Source organism: Trachypithecus francoisi, unplaced genomic scaffold (genome assembly GCF_009764315.1).
Source record: "Trachypithecus francoisi isolate TF-2019V2 unplaced genomic scaffold, Tfra_2.0 Contig00404, whole genome shotgun sequence".
Classification (NCBI taxonomy): Eukaryota; Metazoa; Chordata; class Mammalia; order Primates; family Cercopithecidae; genus Trachypithecus; species Trachypithecus francoisi.
Window position 1 is genome coordinate 19239 of NW_022680624.1, and position 27328 is coordinate 46566.

Here is a 27328-nt window from a genome sequence, read left to right on the forward strand (position 1 = left end):
TACCAGTCTTGTGTTGGCTTTATTAGAAGCATGAGAACAGACTAACACAGGTGCCAAGAATGTACACTGAGGGAAAGACGGTCTCTTGAATAAATGTGCTGGGAAAATTTAATATCCTACACAGAAGAATGAAACTGAACTCATATCTCTTGCCATATACAAAAATCAACTCAAAATCAATTAAAGACTTAAATCTAAGACCTCAAACTCTGAAACTAATATAGGAAAACACTAGGAAAAATCTCCAGGACATTGGTCTAGGCAAAAATTTCTTGAGCAATACCCTACAAACACAGGCATTCAAAGCAAACATGAAGAAATGGGATCACATCAAGTTAAAAAGCTTCTGCAAAGCCAAAGATACAATCAACAAAGGGAAGAGACAACCCACAGAATGGAGAAAAATATTTGCAAACTATTCATCTGACAAGAGATTAATAACCAGAATATATAAGAAACTCAAGCAACTCTATAGAAAAAAATCTAATAATCCAATCCAAAAGTGGGCAAAAGATTTGAATAGATATTTCTCAAAAGAAGACATTTAAATGGGTAACAGGCATACAAAAAGGTGGTCAACACCACTGATCCTCACAGAAATATAAATCAAAATTACAATGAGATGTCGTCTCACTCCAGTTAAAATGGCTTATATCCAAAAGACAGCAATAACAAATGCTAGTGAGGATGTGGAGATAAGTGGAGCCTCATACAGTGTTGGTGGGAATGTAAATTAGTATGACCACTATGGAGAGCTGTTTGAATGTTCCTCAAAAAACTAAAAATAAAACAACCATATGATCCAACAACCCTACTGCTGTGTATATAACCCCCATAAAAGGAAATAAGTATATTGAAGAGACATCTGCACTCTTATGTTGGTTGCAGCACTGTTTACAATAGCTAAGACTTCAAAACAACCTAAATATCCATCAACAGACAAATGTATAAAGAAAATGTAGTACATATACACAATGTAGTTCTATTCAGTCATAAAAAGAATGAGATTCACTCATTTGCAACAACATGAAGGGAACTGGAGATCATTATGTTAAGTTAAATAAGCCAGGCACAGAAAGATAAACATAGCATGTTCTCACTTATCTGTGGGATCTAAAAACAAAAGAATTGAACTAATGGACATAAAGTATAGAAGCATGGTTACCAGAGACTCGAATGGGTAGTGGGGGCTGGGAGGGGAGGTGGGGATGAATAAGACTTACTATATGGTAGCACAACAGGGTGACTATAGTCAATAATAACTTAATTGTACATTTTAAAATAACTTAAAGAATGTAATTTAATTGTTTGTAACTCAAAGAATAAATGCTTGAGGGGATAGATACCACATTTTCCATGACATGCTTATTTCACATTGCATGCCTGTATCAAAACATCTCATGTACCCCCAAACATATGTATACCTACTATGTACCAATAGAAATTAAAGAAGATAAAAGATGAATCTGTGTATAAATTATACATTAGTATATATAATACAAATAAAAATAATAAAATGTTTGAAAACATAAAGTAAGCATATAATTTAGTCATGAAATTACTGTCTTGAAAAAAACAGGGATTAATGTCATATCAAAATAACATGTTGCTTAAACATTAAATTATACTCTCAGATTTATGCATATATATGACTGTATTTGTGCATCTGTGTGTGGCAAGGGTCGCAAATTGCAATGGTGTGCAATTTGCACACTTGCCAAATCCACCATTTTGAACATTCTAGCAGCTTCTTCTGAACATACATTCACATTTTTAAATAAAGACTCTGTTTCTATTTCTTACTTATCCTTTTGTAGATTATATTTAATAATTTTTTATTATGAGAGATGAGAATTTTAATCTCCATCTTCACCTCATATTTGAACACAACAGATAGACATACTCACTTTTTCACATGCTTTTTTCCAGAATATATTTAGATGACAATTTTTATGATATCAGTATTCATTGCTTACATCATTCTGACTACACAAATATGGTTCTCTGGTAAGACAGCTATGATTAAATTATATTTTTAGTACTTTTCTGGGCTTAACCATGTCTCTTTATTTCAATTTGTAATTTCTGTTTCCCAAGTTAGAATTATTTACAAATGTTCAGGCAGATGTTTGAAACTCCTTTTTTAGTTATTGGAAACTCCCATAAAATCTGTCACATCTCTTGTTCTTGCTGTCTCCTCTCACTTCTGAATAATCTACCAGGTCCATTCTGAAGTAGTTGTTTTCTAGGTCTGGTGCTAGGCAGCCTCCCTGACACTCTCATTCTCCTATGTGAGGTTTCCTGATTGCTAGAGCTCAGGACATTCTCTAACTAGGTTTCAGGCATTTGAGTGAAGTGCATTCTCCAACATTTTTCTGAGAAAGGGAAAATAGAAGGTAAAATTTTTGGCAAACATGCAAGTCTGAAAACACCCTATTTCTATTAATATACAAGATAATATTAATAGTTCTTGAGAATTCTGAATCCTAATTCTTTCAATATAACCTGGTATAGCTCTGAAAGTTTTTGTGATTTACCATTTAATTTTCATGCCTGAAATTCCATAACTCTGGGTCTAGCAGTATATGCTTTCATTTCATTCACTCTGTTGGATATTGAAGATAATTTTCTGTTAAGATGGCAAAAGGAAAATGTCGTTTCTCTAGATCAGTTCCCTTTCTGTGGGATAAAGCTAGCTGCTGAATTTTAGGAAGCAAGATGAATAAAAGAGCTAAGAATCTTTGAATTCAAGGAGCCGATCTGTACCAAATTTGCCTTTCAAGCCTACACCTCATGCCTTTTCTGGCACTTCCCTGTGTCCCTGAGTACAGGGCTTCTTAAACTCAGTTTCTCTAGAGAATAAGCTTCCTTTCCGTGTGGGAGAAAATTAGTTACCTGATGAAAAGAGTTGTGGAGGAAACGTAGGCAGGGAGAGCCTCCTTTTTCAGTCTCATTCTCCACTATCTTTGACCCTTGGTACTTCCAAATACCAATTGGGGGGATTTAAGGGACACTGATTAACTTTTCCTCCTTGATACATTTTTCTCTTCTGACTTTTTGGTTACAGGTTTATCCTCTCTGTACAGATTTATCATTCCTCTATATGCTCTCTGTGTTTTAGAAATTTGTTAAAGTCTTCTTGACTATCTTCTGTACTCTTCCTACATTAAAGGACCTAAATGTCTAATATCCAAAATCTATAAAAAATGTAAACAAATCAACAAGCATTAAACAAAAAAATCAATTAAAAATGGGCAAAGGACATGAACAGGCACCTCTCAAAATGTGACATACAAGCAGCCAACAAATATATGAAAAAATGCTCAACATCACTAAGCATCAGAGAAATGCAAATCAAAATCACAATGAGGTACCATCTCACACCAGTCAGAATAGAAACTATTAATATTAAAAAGTCCAAAAACAACAGATGCTGGTGAAGTTGCAGAGAAATGGAAATACTTTTACACTGTTGCAAACTAGTTCAGTCACTGTGGAAACCAGTTTGGATATTTCTGAAAGAACTTAAAATAGACCTACCAGTTGACCTAGCAATCCCACTAGGGAGTTTATGCCCCCCAAATATTTATTCTCTCAAAAAGACACACACCTCAATATGTTCACTGTAGTGCTTTTCACAATAGCGAAGAAATGGAATCCACTTATGTGCTCATCAACATTGGATTGTACAAGGAAAATGTGGTAAATAGACACTGATATGGTTAGGCTGGGTCCCCACCCAAATCTCATCTTGAATTCTAGCTCCCATAATTCCCACATGTCATGGGAGGGACTCATTGGGAGGTAATTTAATCACAGAGGCCGGACTTTCCCATGCTGTTTTCATGATAGTGAATAAGTCTCTATCAGAGACTTATTGTGATTCCTTTCCAGCTGTGTGGAATTGAAAGTCCATTAAATCTCTTTCCTTTACCCTGTCTCAGGTATGTCTTTATTAGCAGCATGAGAACAGACTAATACATACACAATGGAATGTTATGCCATCATAAGAAAGAACAAAAATTATGTTTTTTGCAGGATGATAGATGAAGCGGGAGGCCATTATCCTAAGCAATCCAATACAAGAACAGAAAACCAAATACCACATGTTCTCACTTATAAGTGAGAGGTAAGCACTGAATACACAAGAACTTAAAGATGGGAACAATAGACACTGAGGATCACTAGATGGGGGAGGGAGGGAAGGGATGTGGGCTGAAGAACCATCTGCTGGGTAATATGTTTACTGTCAGTGTGATGGAATAGCTGGGACCCCAAGTCTCAGTGTTACACAACTTACCTATGTAACAAACCTGTATTTGTACCCTTTAATTTATAATAAAAGTTGAAAAAAATCATCTAGAACTCAATAGACTAGTAACTGTTCCAAAAAGAGGCCTAATTCTTATTCGTAATTGGCTTATTGTCATTTCAATTGGGGATACTGACATAGGAGAAAAAAAGAATATTTCTTATCTACAGCATAACCAAAACCTTAAAAGTAAATATCTAAAGTAAAGTTGTTCATAAAAGATAAAATTATTGACTCCCTTAAAAAAAATCTTATTTTGTCCAACACCAATTACATGGAAATTGTCTCAGGTACATATTCTGCCTAATGGAACATTCTTTAGGTAACTCTTCTAGTAAACAGAATTACCTTTCTTATGAATCTAACTTTTTAGAACACTTATCAGACTAGGAATTTACTCAGGCAGACTCACTACATTTCTAGGATTACCATTTATCCTTCAATAAGGAGAGTTTCCAGTTTCCCTACTCCAGCATTCAAACCTGAAATTTTGAGAATGAGAAAAGTTATCTTTAAGAATATACTTGCTATTTAAAATGGCCTTCTTATAATAAAACCAACATGCAATCCCAGGTCAATTTATCTTGTCTCTTCCTGCCATAAATCGTTGTCCATGAAATCCAGACATGCTGGACCAGAGCTCTATTGCTTTTGCTACTGCCATGCTGTCTTCGTTTCTCTCAGTTATCTTCCTCTACAGTGCAAAGATGACCTTTTTTATTTTCTTCTTCTGTTTTTTTCTTTCTGAGACAGAATCTCACTCTGCTGCCCAGGCTGTAGTGCAGTGGCAAAATCTTGACTCACTACAGCCTCCATCACGTGAGTTCAAGCGATTACGGTGCCTCAGCCTGCTGAGCAGCTGGGATTACAGCCGTGTGCCACAATGCCTGGCTAAATTTTGTATTTTTATTAGAGATGGGGTTTGGCCATGTTGGCCAGGATGGTCTTGAACTCCTGGCTTCAAGTGATCCACCCACCTCAGCCTCCCAAACTACTGGGATGAGCCACCATACCAGGCCAATGTATCCCATTTTAATCACCATTAGTTTGGAACATATTACAGCTGGAAGCACAGAAATTTAAATAATGAAGCTCCTCTAGGAGAATCATGAAGGAGGACACTAGCAACACCTTCCCAACATCTTTTCTGAAAGTCAATTAACTCTTCATCTGTGATCATACCTGCGACCTCTGGGTGCTTCAGCAGGAGAAGGAGAGCATATCTCAGGGTTGTGCTTGTCGTCTCTGTCCCAGCTGCAAACAAGTCAACTGCAGTGTTTTCCAAGTTTTCAATAGTAAATTCAGACTGTTGGTTGTGCTTTTCCTAGGAATGATTTAATGCAATTATCTGACAAATTATTTACCAGCATATTTGATTACAGTGAATTCAAAATTACTCACATTGTTATATAGTTACCAACATAGAAATTGGAAAGCATACTACTAGAAAAAAATACTGTATGGTGTAGCAGAAGCTGTAGACCAACTTTCCCAAGTTTTATTTCCTACCCCCTTGTTCCATGCTTGCCTTAAAAATTCCATTCATCAGGCTCTTTGCAGTTAGCTGAGTCACACACCATAGTTTTTTGCCAAAAAATATAAGCAGAAGTTCTCTAGGTCCACTTCTTCTATTTCCTCTTTCATACCCAAAATACAAATTTGTGAAGTAGGGGGTAGAGTAGACTCCTTCTTGGGATTTAATCATGAAAATGAAGGTCTGTATACTAAATTTAGTGGGAAAACGGAAGGCCCTTGACTCTCTACTGCTTTGGGGCTGCTGTATTATCCCTAGATTGCCCCACTGAGATTCCCTGTATTTGGGACAAGTAAAGATATTATGTGTTAAAGCCATTATTACCTGTAGACAACCGCAATCTAAATTAATAAAAAAAGTAAATTAGGACCATATCATTAGATACTGTGAGCCTGAATCAAGAGTCTGCAATTATCTTCTTCTGTCAGAAAGGTACATGGACTCAATATTGCCTCCAGATTCATTACAAAGTTGAAATTTTGTAAAAACAAATATGAAAAAAGCAATATGACAGCAAAACCTAGGATAAATCATAGAGAAAGAGAATGGGTTTGGAATGACAAGATGGGCCCACACTATTATAATCTAGATGGGAGGCAACAGACAACTTGTTCTAGGATGCAGTAGTGCAGGAATAAATAAAAAATATACAAAATGAAGAGAAAGAACAATGATGAATATGGAGAATAAAGCAATTAATTGTCACGGGGATAAAGGAGAGAGTAAGGGTAATGCATATGCCAAGGCTCGAAGACTGGAGTTTTCATAATTTGAAAGTTAGGAGAAAGAAAGCAACGAATAAGGAATACTTAGTTGAAAGAGATCATCAATATACAAAACATATTACTTTTTAACCAGTCTCTAGGCCAGTAATAAATTAATTACGTTTTCAGAGTCTCCAAGTGACGTATGTCACGTTGAATATTGTTTAATCAACACCACTGAAATAGACTAGATCCACTCAACATGTCTACTTACTAGATGAAGACAGTCCTCTCCCTTGGTAACATCAGCTTCACACCGTTTTCTAAGCTTGTCATGTTAAAAATTACTCTTAAGTAAAAACAGTGCACTCACAAACCAGTATTAACATTTCCATCTGCTGACTTGAGCTTGGTTCTTTAGCAGTTATGTGTCTATCCTACCTTATTAACGATAGTAGCCATATTCTACTTGCTCTGCTCAAATCTAAAGAACACCCCTTCTATGTTAGAGGCAGGCCAGGGCATTGTCCTGCACCTCACCCTCAGAAACAGACTCACAGCTACAACTCAGTCTGTGGGCTTCAGCTGCTAGGGTGTGCTATAGAGTCATAGATCTTGACTCTGTGGGCAATCTACATTCAACTCTGCCTGAGAGTGAATCTGCACCCCAAGACCCAGGTGTCACAATACATGATTAAAAGACCCTGAGTCTAGAATGATGCCTCTATGACAATTTCACGGACCTGTACTTGTAACCCAGCACCAATGCAGCTGCGTGTATGCCATGTCAGAGCTGACACCAAAAGGAATCCCTTAGGCTAAGTCACTCCAATTTTAGGAAAATAAAAATAGGAGGATACCCAAATACTTTGACACCAAGGACATTAACAACCTACACTACTCCTGATACTGCTGCAAACTTCCATAGCCTAGGCCACTGAAGCACCCAAAATTATTCCTGATGTTGACCACAGCTAGAGAAACTACACAGATACTATCACATGGCATCTATTCAAAAACTGAGTTACCCACCCTTCATCACCTGCACACAAATACTCAACTTCAGATGAAAGTCTTTCTCTATGAAATCCACTCCAGAAACTGGAACAGCCATTGTCCCACCACATGCATAGACATCAATGCAGGGACACAACATGAAAAATCAAGAAATATGACACCACCAAAAAGACATAATAACTTTCAAATAACAGAACTCGATGAAAATAAAATCAACAAATATCCAAAAAAGGAATTCAAAATAATTACCTTGAAGAAACTAAATAGTGGGGGTGGCTGGCAAGATGGCCGAATCGGAAGAGTTTGAATCTGCAGCTCCCAGCAAGATCAACAAAGAAGGCAGGTTATTCCTGCATTTCCAACTGAATTACCCAGCTCATCTCATTGGGACTGTTTAGATGGTGCAGCCCACAGAGGGCAAGTCAAAGCAGGGTGGAGCATCACCTCACCCAGGAACCCCAAATGGTCAGGGAAGTCCCCCTCCAAGCCAAGAGAAGCAGCGAGGAATTGTGCCATGAAGAATAGTGCACTCTGGCCCAGATACTAGGCTTTTCCCGTGGTCTTCACATACTGCAGACCAGGAGATTCCCTCAGATGACTACACCACAAGGACACTGGGTTTCAAGTACAAAACTGGGGAGCCATTTGGACAGACTCTGAGCTAGCTGCAGGAGATTTTTTTCATACCTCAGTGGCACCTGGAACACCAGAGAGACAGAACTTTTTACTCATCTGGAAAGGGAGTTGAAGCCAAAGAGCCAAGTGGTCTTGCTCAGGAGATCCCATCCCCATGGAGCCCAGCAAGCTAAGATCCACTGGCTTGAAATTCTCACTGCCAGCACAGCAGTCTGAAGTTTACCTGGGATGCACGAGTTTGGTGGGGGAAGGGGCATCCACCATTACTGAGGCTTGAGTAGGTAATTTTTCCCTCACAGTGTAAACAAAATGGCTGGGAAGTTGGACTGGCCGGAGCCCACTGCACCTCAGCAAAGCAGCTGTAGCCAGACTGCTCATCTAGATTCCTCCTCTCTGGGCAGGGCATCTCTGAAAAAAAGGCAGCAGCCCAATCAGGGGCTTATAAGTAAAACTACCATCTCATTGGGGCAGAGCACCTGGAGGAAGGGGCAACTGTGGGTGCAGCTTCAGCAGACTTAAATATTCTGGTGTGCTGACTCTGAAGAGAGCAGCAGATCTACCAGCACAGTGCCTGAGCTCTACTAAAGGAAGCACTGCCTCCTCAAGTGGGTCCCTGACCCCATGGCTCCTGATGGGAGATACCTCCAAGCAGGGGTTAACAGACACCTCAGAAAGAAGAGCTCTTGCTGGTATCTGGTGGGTGCCCCAATGAGACAAACTTCCAGAAGACGGAAGAGACAGCAATCTTTGTTGCTCTGCAGCTTCCACTGGTGATAGCCAGGCAAACAGGGTCTGGAGTCAACCTCCAGCAAACCCCAGGAGACCTGCAGCAGAGGGGCTTGACTGTTAGAAGGAAAACTAACAAACAGAAAGCAATAGCATCAACACCAACTAAAAGGATGTCCACACAAAAACGCCATCTGAAAGTTACCAATATCAAAGACCAAAGGTAGATAAATCAATGAAGATGAGGAAAGACCAGCGCAAAAAGACCGAAAATTCAAAAAAACAGAACACCTCTTCTCCTCCAAAGAATCACAACTCCTCACCAGCAGGGAACAAAACTGGACAGAGAATGAGTTTGATGAATTGACAGAAGTAGGGTTCAGAAGGTGGGTAATAACAAACTTCTCTGAGAGAAAGGAGTATATTCTAACCCAATGCAAGGGAGCTAAGAACCTTGAAAAAAGGTTAGACAAATGGCTAGCTTGAATAACCAGGTTACAGAAGAACATAAATGACCTGATGGAGCTGAAAAACCAAGCACAAGAACTTCATGAAACATACGTAAGTATGAATAGCTGAATTGATCAAGTGGAAGAAAGGATATCAGAGATTAAAGATCAACTTAATGAAATAAAGCCTGAACACAAGATTGGAGAAAAAAAATGAAAAGGAATACACAAAGCCTCCAAGAAATATGAGACTATGTGAAAAAACCAAACCTACGTTTGATTGGGGTACCTGAAATTGATGGGGAAAGGGGAACCAAGTTGGGATATACTCTTCAGGATATTATCCAGGAGAACTTCCCCAACCTAGCAAGACAGTCCAACATTCAAATTCAGAAAAAACAAAGAATACCACAAAGATACTTCTTGAGAGGAGTAACCCCAAGACACATAACTGTCAGATTCACCAAGATTGAAATGAAGGAAAAAATGCTAAGGGCAGCCAGAGAGAAAGGTCGGGTTACCCACCGAGGGAATCTCACTAGACTAACAGTGGATCTCTCTGCAGAAACCCTACAAGCCAGAAGAGAGTGGGGGCAATATTCAACCTTCTTAAAGAAAAGAATTTTCAACCCAGAATTTTATATCCAGCCAAACTAAGCTTCAAAGTGAAGAAATAAAATAAAATCCTTTACAGACAAGCAAATGCTGAGAGATTTTGTCACCACCAGGCCAACCTTACAAGAGCTCCTGAAGGAAACACTAAATATGGCAAGGAAAAACCAGAACCAGCTACTGCAAAAACATACCAAATTGTAAAGGCCATCAACACTATAAAGAAACTGCATCAACTAATGGGCAAAATAACCAGCTGGCGTAATAATGACAGGATCAAATTCACACATAACAACATTAACCTTAAATGTAAATGGACTAAATGCCTCAGTTAAAAGACACAGACTGGCAAATTGGATAAAGAGTCAAGACCCATTCTGCATTCAGAAGACACATCTCACGTGCAAAGACACACCAAGGCTCAAATAAAAGGGACGGAAGAAGATTTACCAAGCAATTAGAAAGCAAAAAAAAAAAAAAAAAAAAAAAAAACAGCAGGGCTTGCAATCCTAGTCTCTCATAAAACAGACTTTAAACCAACAAAGATTAAAGAACCAAAGAAAGGCATTACATAATGGTACAGGGATCAATGCAACAAGAAGAGCTAACTATTCTAAATGTATATGCACTCAATGCAGGAGCACCAATATTCATAAAACTAGTTCTTAGAGACCTACAAAGAAACTGAGACCCCCACACAATAATAGTGTGAGAATTTAACACCCCACTGTCAAAATTAGACAGATCAATGAGACAGAAAATTAGAAAATTAACAAGGATATTCAGGACTTGAACTCAGCTCTGGACCAAGAGGACCTAATAGACATCTACACAACTCTCCACCCCAAATCAACAGAATATACATTCTTCTCAGCATCACATTGCACTTATTCTAAAATCAGCCACATAATTGAAAGTAAAACACTCATCAGCAAATGTAAAAGAACAGAAATCATAACAAACAGTCTCTTGGACCACAGTGCAATCAAATTAGAACTCAGGATTAAGAAACTCACTCAAAACTGCACAACTATGTGGAAACTGAACAACCTGCTCCTGAATGACTACTGGGTAAATAACAAAATGAAGGCAGAAATAAAGATGTTCTTTGAAACCAATGAGAACAAACACACAATGTACCAGAATCCCTGGAACACAGCTAAAACAATGTTTAGAGGAAAATTTAGAGCACTAAATGCCCACAGGAGAAAGCAGGAAAGATCTAAAATCGACACCCTAACATCACAATTAAAAGAACTAGAGAAGCAACAGCAAACAAATTCAAAAGCTCACAGAAGACAAGAAATAACTAAGATCAGAGCAGTACTGAAGAAGATAGAGATGTGAAAAACTCTTCAAAAAATTAATGAATCCAGGAGCTGGTTTTGTGTTAAGATTAACAGAATAGATAGGTTACTAGCCAGACTAATAAAAAAGAAAAGAGAGAAGAATCAAATAGACACAATAAAAAATGATAAAGGGGATATTACCACTGACTCCACAGGAATACAAACTACCATCAGAGAATACTGAAAACACCTCTATGCAAATAAATTGTGAAATCTAGAATAAATGGATACATTCCTTCCCATATACACCCTTCCAAGATTAAACCAGGAACAGAAAACCAAACACCACATATTCTCACCTATAAGTGGGAGTTGAACAATGAGAACACAAAGACACAGGGAGGGGAAAATCACACACCAGGGTCTGTGGAGAGGTTGGGGGACTAGGGGAGGGATAGCATTAGGAGAAATACCTAATATAGATGATGGATTGCTGGGTGTAGCAAACCACCGCGGCATATGTATACCTATGTAACAAACCTGCATGTTCTGCACATGTATCCCAGAACTTAAAGTGCAATTAAAAACAAGAGAGAAAGAAATAGCAGAATAGTTAGTACAGGTAGAGAAGTAAGGGAGATAGCCAGAAGTTGGTTAACAGATACAAAAGTTCAGCTATATAAAAGGAATAAGTTATAGTGTTCTATACCGGTATAGAGTGACTATAGTTAACAACATCTTATTGTATATTTTAAAATAGCTAGAAGAGCAGATTTTTAATGTTTCCAGCACAAGGAAATGAAAAATATTTGAGGTTATAGATATATTAATCATCCTGCTTGATCATTACACATTGTATACATGTACTGAAATACTACAGTACACCCCATAAATATGTACAATTATTGTGCCCATTAAATTATAAATTATACATTTATATATGATATATAATATAAATGTATAATATATTTATAATATGTAATACTGTCTTATACATTTCATTATTATAATTTGTAATACTTATAAATTATAACTAAATAAGTAATAATTAAATCAAATAAATAAAGGCTAAGAAAACAAAAGAAAATAACAAGTGTTGGTGAGAATATGGAGAAATTGGAACCCTCAGGTCCTACTAATGGAAATGTAAAATGGTGAAGCTCTTAAGGAAAATATTAAGGCAGTTCAAGAATTAAAAACACAATTACCACATATCCCAGAAATGCCACTTCTGGATATATATCCAAAAGAATTAAAATCAGCACATCAAAGAGATATTTGTTTACCCATATTCATAATAGTATTACTCACAAAGTCAAAAGGTGAAAGCAATCCAGGTGCTCATCAACAGATAAATGGGTAAGCAAATTTGGTTTATACATACAACGGAATATTATTCACTCTTAGAAAGGAAGAAAAATCTGACACATGAGAAAACATGAATAAACCCTGAGAATATAACATTAGGTTAAGTGAAATAAACCAGTCACAAAAGGGCAAATATGTAATGATTCCACTTTTATGAGGTACACAGCATACTCGATTTTATAGAGACACAAAGTAGAATGTTGGTTGCCATGGGATGGTGGAAGCGAGAAACATAGAGTTATCATTTGAGGTGGGGGTGAGGTTCTACAACATTTCTTCCTGCATCATCTACGTCTCTGGACACTTCTCTTAGGGCAACCCATTCCCTTTGACTTCAGATAAATTTCAGGGCAAGAGATAAGGGAATGGGAATTTTAACTGCAGCTAGTCTACACGGTCTCTGGCAGATAAGACTGACAAAGACCTCAAAGAATGTGGTGGGCCACCTTTACAAGGCCCATTTTCTGCTCTTGTGTTACTATGGACACACTTCATGGAATTATTAATATGAATTAGTTTGCATAGTTGAGAAGATTATGTTACTCTGGTTTTGTTTGTTGATTACTTTGTTGGTAGAGACAGGGTTTTGCCATGTTACCCAGACTGGTCTTGAACTCTTGAGCTCATGCAGTCTTCCCACCTCAACCTCCAAAAGGGCTGGAATTACCGGCATGATCTACAATGCCCGGTCAAGAGTTATTAGTAAATGGGTATAAAGTTTCCATTTTGCAAGATGAAAAGGATTCTAGAGATGTATGGCAGTGACGTTTGCACAACAATGTGAATGTAATTAATACCAATACACTATACACTTAAAATGATTAATACAGAAACTTTTATGTTATGTGTATTTTGCCACAATTTTTTTACAAAATTAAAAAATATATATATACACAATAAACAAGTGAGATTTATCCCAGAAATGCAAAAGTGGTTTAACAAGAAAGTCAATCAGTGTACTACACCATATTAGAATAAAAGAGAAAAACATGTTCATCTCATTAGACGCAGAAAAAGAAATTGACAACTTTTAATACCCATCATAACAAAAACACTTAGAAAACTCTAACTGAAATAAAACTCCCTTACCAAATAAAGCATATTTATGAAAACTCCAATGCTAAAGCATACTGAATTGTGAAAGACTAAAAGCTTATAATGTAAAATCAGAAAGAAAAGAAAAAAAAACAAGAATGTCCATTTTTACTACTATTAAACATAGTATTGGAAGTTATAGGCAGAGCAATTAGGCAAGAAATGAAATAAAACACATTCAAATAGGAAAGGAAAAATTCAGGTCATGTGTATTTGAAGATAACATGATTCTATATATAGAAAAATCTCATACAATACAGATAGAAAACAAGTAGAGCTAATAAATGATTTCAGCATAATTTCGAAGTACAAGATCAATGCAAAAATCAGTTGTCTCTCAGTGCTGGTGCCAGTGCCTGCCATTAGGGGACTTGTAGATAGGACTACCCAGTCCAGCGACACCCATCTTGATCCCCCCAGGACTGAGCAAGGAGCCCAGGCTGCTCTGAATTCCACAGATGAACAGATTGTCTGAGGAAACAGAGAAGCTCCCCCAGAAAACAAGGATCAAGCTGTGCTATATCAAGTTGTGCCAGCCACAGCTGGCTTTTACTCTAAGTGCCATCTACTGACATGTATGTCAAACTTCACAGGCCAACATAAAACTGCCCACAGAGGTGAACACAGCTATAGAATCAAAGTCAAAGGCCCCACACAACATACTTTATAGTCACACCACATAGGAAGGGGGAGAGGAAAAGGAAAGAAAAAAACATACGGAGAGAAAAACAATTCTATCTGCACAAAAATAATTTCAAAAATCAGAAGAGGTAGTCTCTCCAAAGAAGAAGAAACCAGCATTAAGAATTCTGCCACCATGAAATGTCTGAATGTTGTAAAACCAACAAAGGATCACATGAACTCCCCAGCAATGAACCCTAAACAAACTGGCAACTCAGAAATGACAGATAAACAATTCAAAATATGGATTGCAAGTAAGCTCAGTGATCCAAGACAAGGTTGCAAATCAATGCAAATAAACAACTAAAGCAGTCCAGGGAATGGAGCGACAGATAAACATCTTAAAAAGAAATCAATCAAAGCTTCTGGAAGTGAAAGACTCACTTAAGGAATTTCAGAATGCAATTGAAGGGTTTATCAATAGACTGGACCAATTTCAGAGCTTGAACACCAGTCTTTTGAACTAACCCAGTCAGACAAAAATAAAGAAAGAATAATTTTAACAAATGAACAAAGTCTTCAAGAAATATGTGATGATTGAAAAGGAGTAAACCTAGGAATTATTGACATTCCTGAGAGAGAAGAAAAAGTAAATAATCTAGAAAATATATTTGAGCTAATAAGTAGAGAAAGTTTTCCCAAACTTGCTAGACAGGTAGACATCCAAATACAATAAATCCAGGGAATATATGTGAGACACTATACAAAATGAACATCACCAAGGCATTTACTCACCAGGCTGTCCAAAGTCAAGGCTAAAAAATAATTTTAAAAGCAGCGGGAGAAAAAGGTCAGATCACATACGAAGAGAACCTTGTCAAGCTAAAAGAATGCTCAGCCTATTTTCAACATTCGTTTTTTAAAAAATTACAAAAAAGAATTTCATAGTTTGCCAAAGTAAGCTTCAAAAGCAAAGAAGAAATACAGTCTTGTCCAAACAAGTAAGTGCCAGGAAAATCTGTTACCATTAGACTAGGCTTATAAGAGATCATTAAGGGAGTTCTAAATATGGAAATGAAAGAACAATACTTGCTACCACAAAACACACTTAAGTATGTAGCCCAGAGACTCTATAGAGCAATCACACGATAGAAACTACAAAGCAACTAGCTAACCACTTCACAATAGAATCAAAACCTCATATATCAATGTTAACATTGAAGGTAAACAGTCTAAATGTTCCACATAAAAGTCAAAGAGCAGGAAGTTGGATTAAAAATAAGACCCATCCTTCTACTGTCCTCAAGACTACAAGGACCATCTTCTACTAGTAGAAGTAGAAGAACCATCTCAGACCTAGAAGACCCATCTTAGACCTAGAAAACTCTGAAGAACCTTCCAAAAACTCCTGGAACTGATATACAACTTCAGAGAGATTTCAGTACACAAAATACATATTCAAAAATCTGTAGCATTTTTGTACACCAAAAATGTTCATGCTGGAAACCAAATCAAGAACTCAATCCCATTTACAATAGCCACAGGAGAAAACCTAGGAATACAACTAACAAAGGGGGCAAAAAGTCTCTATAAGGAGAGCTACAAAATACTGCTGAACAAAATCATAGATGACAGAAACAAACGGAAAAACAGTTCATGCTTATGGATTGAAACAATCAATATCATTATGGCTAGACTGCCCAAAGCAATCTACAGGTTCAATGCTATTCCTATCAAATTACCAATGTCATTTTATTCTGAAATTCATATGGAACCAAAGAAGAGCCCAAATCCAAAGCGATGCTAAGCAAAAAGAACAGTGGGAAGCTTCACATTAGGTGACTTCAAACAATACTGTAAGTTTACAGTAACCAAGAGAGCTTGTAACTGTTACAAAACACAAATTGAACAGAAGTAGAGAAGCCAGAAATAAAGCCACACTCTTATAGCCATCTGATCTTCAAGTTGACAAAAATAATCAATGAGGAAAGAATTCTCTATTTAGTAAATTGAACTAGGATAACTGACTAGCCATATGCAGAATGAAACTGGAATGCTTCCTTGCACCATATACAAAAATTAACTCGAGATGGATTAATGATCTAAATTTAAGACCTAAACCATAAAATCCTATAGAAAAAAATCTATAAAATACCATTCTGGATACAGGCTTTAGAAAAGAATTTATGAATAATTCCTCAAAAGCAATTGGAACCAAAATGAATATTGACAAGTGGGACCTAATTAAAGAGCTTCTGCACAGCAAGAGAAACTACCAACAGAATAAACAGCCTACAGAATGGGACAAAATACTTGCAAACTGTGAATCCAACAATGGTTCAACAGCAAGAATTTATAAGGAAGTTAAACAATTCAACAAGTTAAAAAACAAGTAACCCCATTAAAACGTGGGCAAAGGACATACGTGGTCCTTCTGAAGAAGACATACACATGGCCAACAAGCACATGACAAAATACTCAACATCACTAATAATCAGAGAACTGCAAATCAAAACCACAGTGAGATATCATCTCATACCAGTCAAAATGGATATGATTAAAAAGCCAAAAAAATAACAGATGTTGGTCAGACTGCAGAGAAAAGAGAACAGTTATATACTACTGGTGGGAATGTAAGTTAGTTCAGCCATATGGAAAGTAGTTTGGAGATTTCTCAAAGAACTAAATGCAGAACTATCATTCGATTTCACTACTGGGTATGTACCCAATGGAAAACAAATTGTTTTACCAAAAAGACACATGTGCTCATATGTCCATTCCTGCACTTTTCAAAATAGTAAAGACACAAAACCAACCAATGATGTGTCACATAAAGAAAATGTGGTATATATACACCATGAAATGCTTTGCAGCCATGAAAAAAAATCATGTCTTTGTAGCAACATAGATGTGGCTGGAGGCCATTATCTGGAGAGAATTAATGCAACAACAGAAAACCAAATACCACATGTTCTCATATAAAAGTGGGACACAAAGGTGGAAACAACACACACAGAATTACTATAGAGGGTAGAGAGATATAAAGGCAAAGGCTGAAAAACTACATACCGGGTATTAGTCTCACTACCTGGGTGACGGCATTATTTGTACCCTAAACTTCAGCATCACACAATATACCCATGTAACAAACGTGAACGTGCACTTCCTGAATCTAAAAGTTGAAATATTTTTTAAAAAAGAAGGCATTTAATATGGTATCATTTTAAAATCAGACAATCAATGGTCATAACTAAATACAAAATTTAAGATAAACTTGCCTTTTAAACTCAACCAGACCCTTGCAACAGAGGAGAAAAGAATATCTAATACCTAAATAAATTGAAAACTATCCCATGTTCAAGGATTGGAAGACTTAATATTGTTAAGATGGCAATACTCCTCAAAGTGACCTAAAAAGTCATGCAATCCCTACCAAAATACCAATGGTCTTTTTTCCAGAAATGGGAAAGCTGATTATTCAATTAATATGCAACTATATGGTGATGAAGCAGCTACGTTGTCTGGGATGTACACCCTCGGGTTTGTCATCACGCCCCAGGACAATTTAGGACATGGACACATCTAAGTGGGTTAAGTAGCAGAAAATTTAATAGAAGAAAGGAGAGAAAAGAGCAGCTTCTTGTGCGAGAGAGGGACATTGGAAAGGGGGAAGGAGGTGGATGACAGCAGATCGTATAGGCAGGCTGGAGGAAGCAGTGTCTGATTTACATAGGGCCCATAGAGATTGGTTTAATCAGGTGTGATATTTACATAGCAGGTGGGCAAGGTTGGCCTCCCCACTGTAATCTTATTACGCATATGGACTTTCCACTTGACCAGTGCCATTTATCTGCTCCTTACTGTACACATTGCTGGCAAAGGGGAGGGAAGATGAAGCTGCTATTTTGAACATGCCTAGTCACAGGTAGTTCTGTACTATCAGCATTCATCCAAGAAGCTTCCAGCTTCCTCGTCTGTGTCTGCAGCTCGATTTTACTAGCTGCTCTTTGTTAGAAAATGATTTGGGGCTGCTTTCCATTAAAAAGAAAAACCTTACTGAGGACTCCCAAAGGCATAGTATCTCCCTAAGTAATTTCTACTTAATTTCTGTATCTGTGAGTACTCAGTTTCCAACTTCAAAACTTACTACAAAGTATAATAATCAGAACAGTGTGGTACTAGCATAAAGATATCATCAAGACAAATGGAATAAAACTGAAATCACGAAATAAACCTAAAGATCTATGGCCAATTTAGTTTCATCAAGGGTGCCTAGACCATCCAATCCGAGGAAAGAATCTCTTCAACAAATGGCGATGAGACAAGAGGACAGTGAAATGCAGAAGAATGAAGCTGAGACCTTCCCTACTTCACTCCAAATGAAAAATACAACTGAAAATGGATGGAAAAACTTAAATATAAGAGGTAAAACTATAAAACTCTTACAATAAAACGTAGGGGTAAATCTTCATGACTTCATATTTGGCAATAGATTTATAAATTTGATACCAGAGCAGCAAAAGGAAAAATAGATAAATGAAACTTCATCAAAATTAAACTTGGTGCAGCAAGAATATAATTAAGAATGTGAAATGACAACTGAATGAATGGGAGGAAATATTTTCATATTATGTATATGTAAGAGTTTAATGTTTTGAATACACAAACCATTCTAACAGCTTAAAAAGAAAAATAAAAGCAACTTAATTTAAATAGAAAATGTACTTGAATGGCATGTATCCAAAGAAGATATACAAATGGGTAATAATATATTATTATACTATATATCATATTATATATATTGAATAATAATAATATATTATTATTCAAGTTCAAAATCATTGGCCATTAAATACAAGTTAAAACCACAATGAGAGCTGGGCGCAATGGCTCACACCTATAATTCCAGCACTTAGGGAGGCCAAGATGGGCAGATCCTACCTGAGGTCAAGAGTTCGAGACCAGCCTGGCCAAATTGGTGAAAACCCATCTCTACCAAAAACATAAAAATTAACCAGGTGTGGTGGCACATCCCTGTAATTCCAGCTGCTCTGGGGACTGAGGCAGAAGGATTGTGTAAACCCAGGAGGCAGAAGTTGCAGGGAGCTGAGAACATGCCACTGCACTCCAGCCTGGGTGACAGAGTAAGACTGTCTCTAAAAAAATAAAACCACAATGAGATACCACTTTACATTCACTAGGATGGCTTCAATAAATACAGAAAATTACAAGTATTAGCAACTATGTGGAAAAATAGAAATCCTTCTACCTTGCTGGAAGGAATATAAAATGCCACATCCACTGTAGAAAAGTTTGGCTTTTATACAAGAAGATAAACATAAAATTACCATTTGACCCAGCAATTCAACTCCTGAGAATATACCCATGAATGATGAAAACATGCTTATAAAGAAAGACACACAAATGGTCAAAGCAAGATTATCTATAAGAGCCGAAAGTTGGAAACAATGCAAATGTCCATAAACAGATGAATAACAAATTGTGATATATGTGTGTGGAAAATAAAATATATTTCGGCGACAAAAAGAATGAAGTACTGATACACGTTGCAACTTAGATGAGCCTCCAAAATTTTATACCTGAAAGGACCCAAAAATAACAGGCTACATATGCTATGAGTCCTTTATATATCCATTACAGGCAAATCCATGGAAACAGAAAGAAGATTAGAGGTCATTACATAATGGGGTGGAGGAATGGAGTGATTATTTAATGAATATGATATGTTTTTGTGGAGTGATAAAAACATTTTGAAACCAGAGAAAGCTGGTGGTTGCACAACATTGTGAATACATTAAATACCACTCAAGTGTACACTTTAAAATGGTTAATTATACATTGTGTGAATTTCACTTCAATTTCAGAAATGACATAATTCCCTGATCTACAGACTTAATGCAATCCTGTCAAAATCCCCATTGGCTCCTTTGAGAAAATTGACAAGTTTATTCTAAATTTCATATGAAGATTCAAGGGACTCAGAATAGTGAAAACGGTACTGAAAAAGAACAACAAAAGACTCACATGCCTTGATTTGATTTAATAACTTGGTATTAATACAATACTACAGTAATTAAGACGGTGTACTATAGGGATTAGGAGAGACATATAGATCAATGGAATATAATTGAGAGGACACACACAAAAAAAACCTTCACACATTTATAGTCAATTGGATTTTGACACGGTTGCCAAGACAATTCAATAGGGGAAAAAAATAGCATTTTCAACAATGGTGCAATGACAACAGGATTGATGTTTACACATCATCTGATAGACACCAAATTCCAACTGGTATCTGTACAAATCATTTTAGTTTACACTCAATGAAGGCTTCCCTTCCCTCTTCCATCCACCTACTCTTCCCCATCACCCACCTCTGCACCTCCATGTAGAGCATTCCAATCCATCTGAAACCTTCCTCTGACTCTCACTGCAAATATTTTATGGCCTATTTCAATTTGCAGGAATTCAGGAAACCCACCTAGGTAGGTTAAGCCATTCTTTCCCATTCTCAAATAAACTGTGTGCAATAATGATGCTCATCTTCATCATATGGCATATTTTATATTTTCATATTTGTCGGTAATTGATTCCATTTCACCCGAAATATGCATTCTGTTTCTCCTTGGGTAGATTTATACATATATATACTTTAAGTTCTGGGATACATGTGCAGAAGGTGCAAGTTTGTTACATAGGTATACACATGCCATGGTGGTTTGCTGCACCCATCTTGGCCCCAGCGTTGATGCTCCCCTCCGTGTGTCCATGTGTTCTCATTGTTCAACTGCCACTTATGAGTGGGAGCATACAATGTTTGGTGTTCTGTTCCTGTGTTAGTTTGCTGAGGATGATGGTTTCCAGCTTCATCCATATCCCTGCAGAGGACATGAACTCATCCTTTTTTATGGCAACACAGTATTCCACAGTGTATATGTGCCACATTTTCTTTATCCAGTCTGTCATTCATCAGCATTTGGGTTGGTCCCAAGTCTTTGCTATTGTGAATAGTGCTGCAATAAACATATGTGCACCTGTGTCTTTATAGTAGCATGATTTATAGTCCTTTGCTATAGTATGGCTGAATATGAAATTCTGGATTGAAAATTATTTAAGAATGTTGAATATTGGCTCCCACTCTCTTCTGGCTTGTACTGTTTCTGCAAAAAGATCTGCTGTTAGTTTGATGGACTTCTTTTGTCTTAGGGTTGCTCTTCTCAAGGAGTATCTTTGTGGTCTTCTCTTTATTTCCTAAATTTGAATGTTGGCCTGTCTTGCTAGGTTGAAGAAGTTATTCTGGATAGTATCCTGAAGAGTGTTTTCTAACTTGGTTCCATTCTCCCCATCACATTTAGGTACACCAATCAAGCGTAGGTTTGGTCTTGTTACATAATCCCATATTTCTTGGAGGCTTTGTTTGTTCCTTTTCATTCTTTTTTCTCTAATCTTGTCCTTGCATTTTATTTCATTAGGTTGATCTTCAATCTCTGATATCCTTTCTTCTGCTTGATCAGTTTGGCTATTGATACTTGTGTATGCTTTACAAAGTTCTCGTGCTTTTTTTTCCAGCTCCTTCAGGTCATTTATGCTCTTCTTTAAACTAGTTATTCTAATTAGCAACTCGTGTAACCTTTTTTAAGGTTCTTAGCTCCCTTGCATTAGGTTAGACCATGGTCCTTTAGCTCGGTGAGGTTGTTATTACCCACCTTCTGAAGCCTATTTCTGTCAATTCATTAAACTCATTCTCCATTCAATTTGTTCCCTTGCTGGAGAGCAGTTGTGATCCTTTAGAGGAGAAGACGCATTCTGGTTTTTGCAATTTTCAGCCTTTTTGCACTGTTTTTTTTTTTTCCCCTCATCTTCATGGATTTATCTACCTTTAGTCTTTGATGCTAGTGACCTTTGGATGTGGTTTTTGTGTGGATGTCCCTTTGGTTGATATTAATGCTATTCCTTTCTGTTTGTTAGTTTTCCTTCTAACAGTCAGGCCCCTCTGCTGCAGGTCTGCTGGAGTTTGCTGGAGGTCTTCTCCAGACCCTATTTGTCTGGGTATTGCCAGAAGCGGCTGCAGTCCTGCAAAGATTGTTTCCTGTTCCTTCTTCTGGAAGCCTCATCCCAGATGGGCACCTGCCAGATGCCAGCCAGATGGAGCTCTCCTGTATGAGGTGTCTGTCAACTTCTGCTGGGAGTTGTCTCCCAGTCATGAGGCATGGGGGTGAGGGGCCCACTTGAGGAGGCAGTCTGTCCTTTAGCAGTGCTCAAGTGCTTTGAAGGGAGATCTACTCTCTTCAGTGCCAGCAGGCAGGAACTTTGAAGCCTGCTGAAGCTGCATGCACAGCCGCCCCTTCCCCCAGGAGCTCTGTCCCAGGGAGATGGGAGTTTTATCTATAAGCCCCTGACGGGCTGCTACCTTTCTTTCAGAGATGCCCGCCCAGAGAGGAAGAATCTGGACAGACAGTCTCGTTACAGCAGCTTTTGGGGGCTGCAGTAGGCTCCACCCAGTTCAGACTTCCTAGTGGCTTTCTTTACATTGTGAGGGGAAAACCGCCTACTCAAGCCTCAGTAATGTCACACGCCCCTCTCCCCACTAAGCCCAAATGTCCCAGGTCAATTTCAGACTGCTGTGCTGGCAGTAAGAATCAAGCCAGTGGAGCTTGCTGGGCTCTGTGGGGGTGAGATCCACTGAGCCAGACCACTTGGCTCCCTAGCTTCAGCCCTTTTTCCGAGGCAGCGAACAGTTTTGTCTCACTGGTGTTCTGGGTGCCCCTGAGGTATGAACAACAACAACAACAAATTTCTGCAGCTAGCTCTGTCTGCCCAAACAGCCCCCCAGTTTTGTGCTGGGCCCTTGTGCTGTAGGCACCTGAGGGACTCTCCTGGTCTGAGGGTTGTGAAGACCATGGGAAAAGCATAGTATCTGGGCTAGAATGCACCATTCCTCATGGCAGGGTCCCTCACAGCTTTCCTTGGCTAGGGGAGGGAGTTCCCTGACCCTTTGCCCTTCCTGGGTGAGGCGACAACCCACCCTGCTTTGTTTCACCCTCCGTGGGCTGCACTAACTGTCTAACCAGTCCCAATGAGATAAGCCACCTACTTTAGTTGGAAATGCAGAAATTACCCACCTTCTGCATTGATCTCGCTCGGTGCTGCAGACCAGAGCTGTTCCTATTCAGACATCTTTATTGTTTGGGTAGACTATTTTTATTTAAACAATTTAGTCTACATATTCTAATTATTTAACAATCTAATTTTATATTTTCCATTATGCTTACTGTATGTTCATTCATACAATAAAAACTTAAAGTGCTTCTCAAGCATTACTGTTTGACCAGTTAAACATCCCTAGTAAACACACAGCAAGTCAATGAATCACAGATTCACAAGCAGTCACATAACTAAGCTTTTGTTAACATTTTACCTTCTCCATTTTGATCAGGAAGCAATCAATTAAGTCCCGAGGGTTGTTCATGTCCATTGATTCTTGGTGTTCTTTTACTTTCTCCAAAATATAACTTTTCACAAAAGCAATGTTTTTAAGTAATTTGTTATGGGTTCCCGGCAGATAATCAATGATAGGAGAAAAATTGTTGCAGATCTAAGAGAAAACAATAATTTATTAAATTAAAAGATTTTAATGAAGGCATATATATCATATACCAAGCTCTGGTTGTAAATTACAGCTATAAATATTAAATAAAATATATCATATATCTTGATGGGGAAGTTTTTATTGTATATATATAGTAATTATCTGATTATAAAAGATTTGAGGAAGAAAATTCTGACCAGAGAATCAATTCTAACCAGATGATAAACATTTTCTAGACTCATATCTCCTTTTTATTGTACAAAAGCATCTTTATAATAATTCTGTTACTTTTTACAATTCTTCTCTACAATCTTGAAATATAAGATGGCATCAATTACCACATTCACATTTTGTAGACGACAGTATAGGTTAAGAGAGTTTGGACAACCTGATTGATAGTACAAAGCTAGTCCCTACTATATTGATTTCTATCAAGCAGCCTCTGAAATGGAATTAGTATTTTAGAAGTAGGAGGGGCTCAAAGATACTTCAAATTCCAACTGTGGACCAGAGCAGTTAAATGACTTCTGTAAAATCACACAATTATTATTTAGGCAGAGTATAAAACATGCCAATTCAGCATAGAGTATAAGTATCATATCTGTTTATGGCTCATACACCATAAAACCAATAATTTCATCATTCCTAACCCAGCTATCTCATCAGCTAGAATCCCAACTGAGATATCAAACATCCCTGCCCTATTCATGTTTCTCGGCAGCTTCTATGGTCCCAAATATTCTCCCTTCTTGAAGGAGATGTCTTTTAAATTAGGATATTTCTGCCACACAATATGACAAAGTGTGAATTGAAGGACAAGTCTTATGAGTAATAGAAGCCTCCAAAGTGCCTGGATATCCATGGAGTGATATGAGCACGCTCTGGGGCTGTCACCAAAGTACTTTATAGAAACAGGGCTTTGGAGTTTAGTGGAAGAAACTTTGATGAGGGAGCTAATGGGCTTAGAAGTCAGGCCTGTATTGGGACATTTATTTCCCATGCATAAAATAAAGGGCTTGGCCATCTTTCCCAGATATTCACCCCATTGCTGTCTGGGCAACACTGTAGTATTCAAAAACGCACTTCAGAGCTTGATCCATATAGAATTTTGGATTTGTCAGAAAAAAAGAGCATAAGTGGTTTATCAGGAAGTAAAAATCTTGGCCTTACCTGGATCCAGGGGGTGCTCAAAATCTTGGCGTTTTCGTTAAACTTTTCCATCAAGTTAAGAAATTGCTGATCTTTATAATCAAAACGTTTATGGAAAATAATGGAGCAGATCACATTGCAGGGAGCACAGCCCAGGATGAAAGTGGGATCACAGGGTGAGGCTAAAGAATTAGAAACAATTTAAAGTATATAAAAAATAAATAAATAAATAAATAAATAAATAAATAAAAAACCCAAAACCATAAGAACCCAAAAGCATAAAAAAAAAAAAAAAAAAAAAAAAAAGAATTAGAAACAATTTAAAATACTATTAAACTTCAGATATAAAACGCTTTGTATTTGTTAACAGATAATAGTAGTTTAGAAATTTTAAGCAATATCTTACCTACGAATTCCCTTAACAGCAAAAAAGTGTTCGGCATGCATAAAATCAACACAGCACTTTTACATTAATCCCGAGTTGACCATTACAACCCAGCTGGTTAAATAATGGTTGTTCAAATGATAAATTTACATTGCCAGCCTATTTGTCTTTTACTTTGGGGAAAAAAAAGACATTTTCTAAAAACCTAATAATTCAGGTTTCAGAGGGAATCACATCAGTCTGCAAAGTCTGTAGACAACAAGGCACTGAGATAGAAAGGGCAAGAATAGTTGAGGATTTTAAAGCTTTTTATATATAATGAATAGCTGAAAGAGTCATGTGTTGAACCAGTAGAGAGGAACTACAGAGACTGTGGGTGAATTCATGTATTTAAGGAAATAAATGTAAGAAGTAGAATGTGTTTTATGAGAAGGAAAACAAATGTAAATGAATAATATGCTTAACATAGATTAGTCTGCAAAAATTTTAAAGAAAACTTTGTTGTTTGTTTTTGTTTATTGTTTGTTTGTTTTGAGATGGAGTTTCACTCTTGTTGCCCACGCTGCAGTGGAATGGCACGATCTCAGCTCACCACAACCTCTGACTCCTGGGTTCAAGCAATTCTCCACCTCAGCTTCAGAGGTAGCTGGGATTACAGGCATGTGCCACCATGTCCGGCTAATTTTGTATTTTTAGTAGAGATGGGTTCCTCCATGTTGGTCAGGCTGGTCTCGAAATGCCAACCTCAGGTGACAGGTTTGGTCTCCCCAAGTGTTGGGATTACAGCCATGAGCCACCATGCCTGGCCAAAAACTTTTATTTTAAATATAAATCCCAGGTAAGGCAAACAAGAAAGTGTAAATTGATAAATGGAGTTTTTTTCTTCTGTAGCTTTTTAAAAATGAATTTTCTTATTTAGGAACTAAATGCCCACCATCTCTAGTCATCCTGCAAATTTAACTTATTTAATTTGATATTGATTAGGCCCAGCCTATCATTTAATAGCTAAATAAATTAAATTATAGGAAAGGTTTTCTTGTTTGGTGGAGGATCTCTGAAATAAAGTTGTTATAATCAAGTGATTGGTAAAATTTATATTTTTAAAATTTTCTTTTGTTTTACTTTAAGTTCTAGGATACATGTGCAGAATGTGCAGGTTTGTTACATAGGTGTACATGTGCCATGGTAGTTTGCTGCACCTATGAACCTGTCATCGAGGTTTTAAGCACCTCATGCATTAGGTATTTGTCCTAATGCTCTCTCTTTTCTGGCCTCCCATCCCCTGACAGGCCCCAGTGTGTGATGTACCCCTCCCTGTGTCCATGTGTTCTCACTCTTCAGCTCGCATTTATGAGTGTGAACTTGTGGTGTTTGGTTTTCTGTTCCTGTGTTAGTTTGCTGAGGATGACGATTTCCAGCTTCATCCATGTCCCTGCAAAAGACATGAACTCATCCTTTTTTATGGCCACATAGTATTCCATGGTGTATATGTGCCACATTTTCTTTATCCAGTCCATCATTGATGGGCATTTGGATTGGTTCCAAGTCTTTACTATTGTGAATGGTGCCACAATAAACATACATGTGCATGTGTCATTAGAGTAGAAAGGTTTATAATCCCTTGGGCATATACCCAGTAATGGGATTTCTGCGTCAAATTGAATTTCTAGTTCTAGATCCTTGAGGAATCACCACACTGTCTTCCACAATGATTGAACTAATTTACATTCCTACCAACAGTGTAAAAGGGTTTGTTTCTCAACATTATCACCAACATCTGTTGTTTCCTGACTTACTAAGGATCATCATTCTAACTGG

General features: G+C 37.5%; 1 protein-coding gene across 1 annotated transcript in view; it reads right to left on the bottom strand.

The window, feature by feature from the left end:
- The window catches only part of LOC117083900 (cytochrome P450 2C9), a 44273-nt gene that overhangs the window by 11505 nt on the left and 5440 nt on the right, over window positions 1–27328 (bottom strand). Inside the window, exons 4-6 of the mRNA XM_033212082.1 lie at window positions 25147–25307; window positions 23806–23982; window positions 5495–5636 (exon numbers count right to left, since the gene is read on the bottom strand). Of these exons, the coding sequence (XP_033067973.1) occupies window positions 5495–5636; window positions 23806–23982; window positions 25147–25307 (480 nt within the window). The remainder of the gene's footprint in view (window positions 1–5494; window positions 5637–23805; window positions 23983–25146; window positions 25308–27328) is intronic.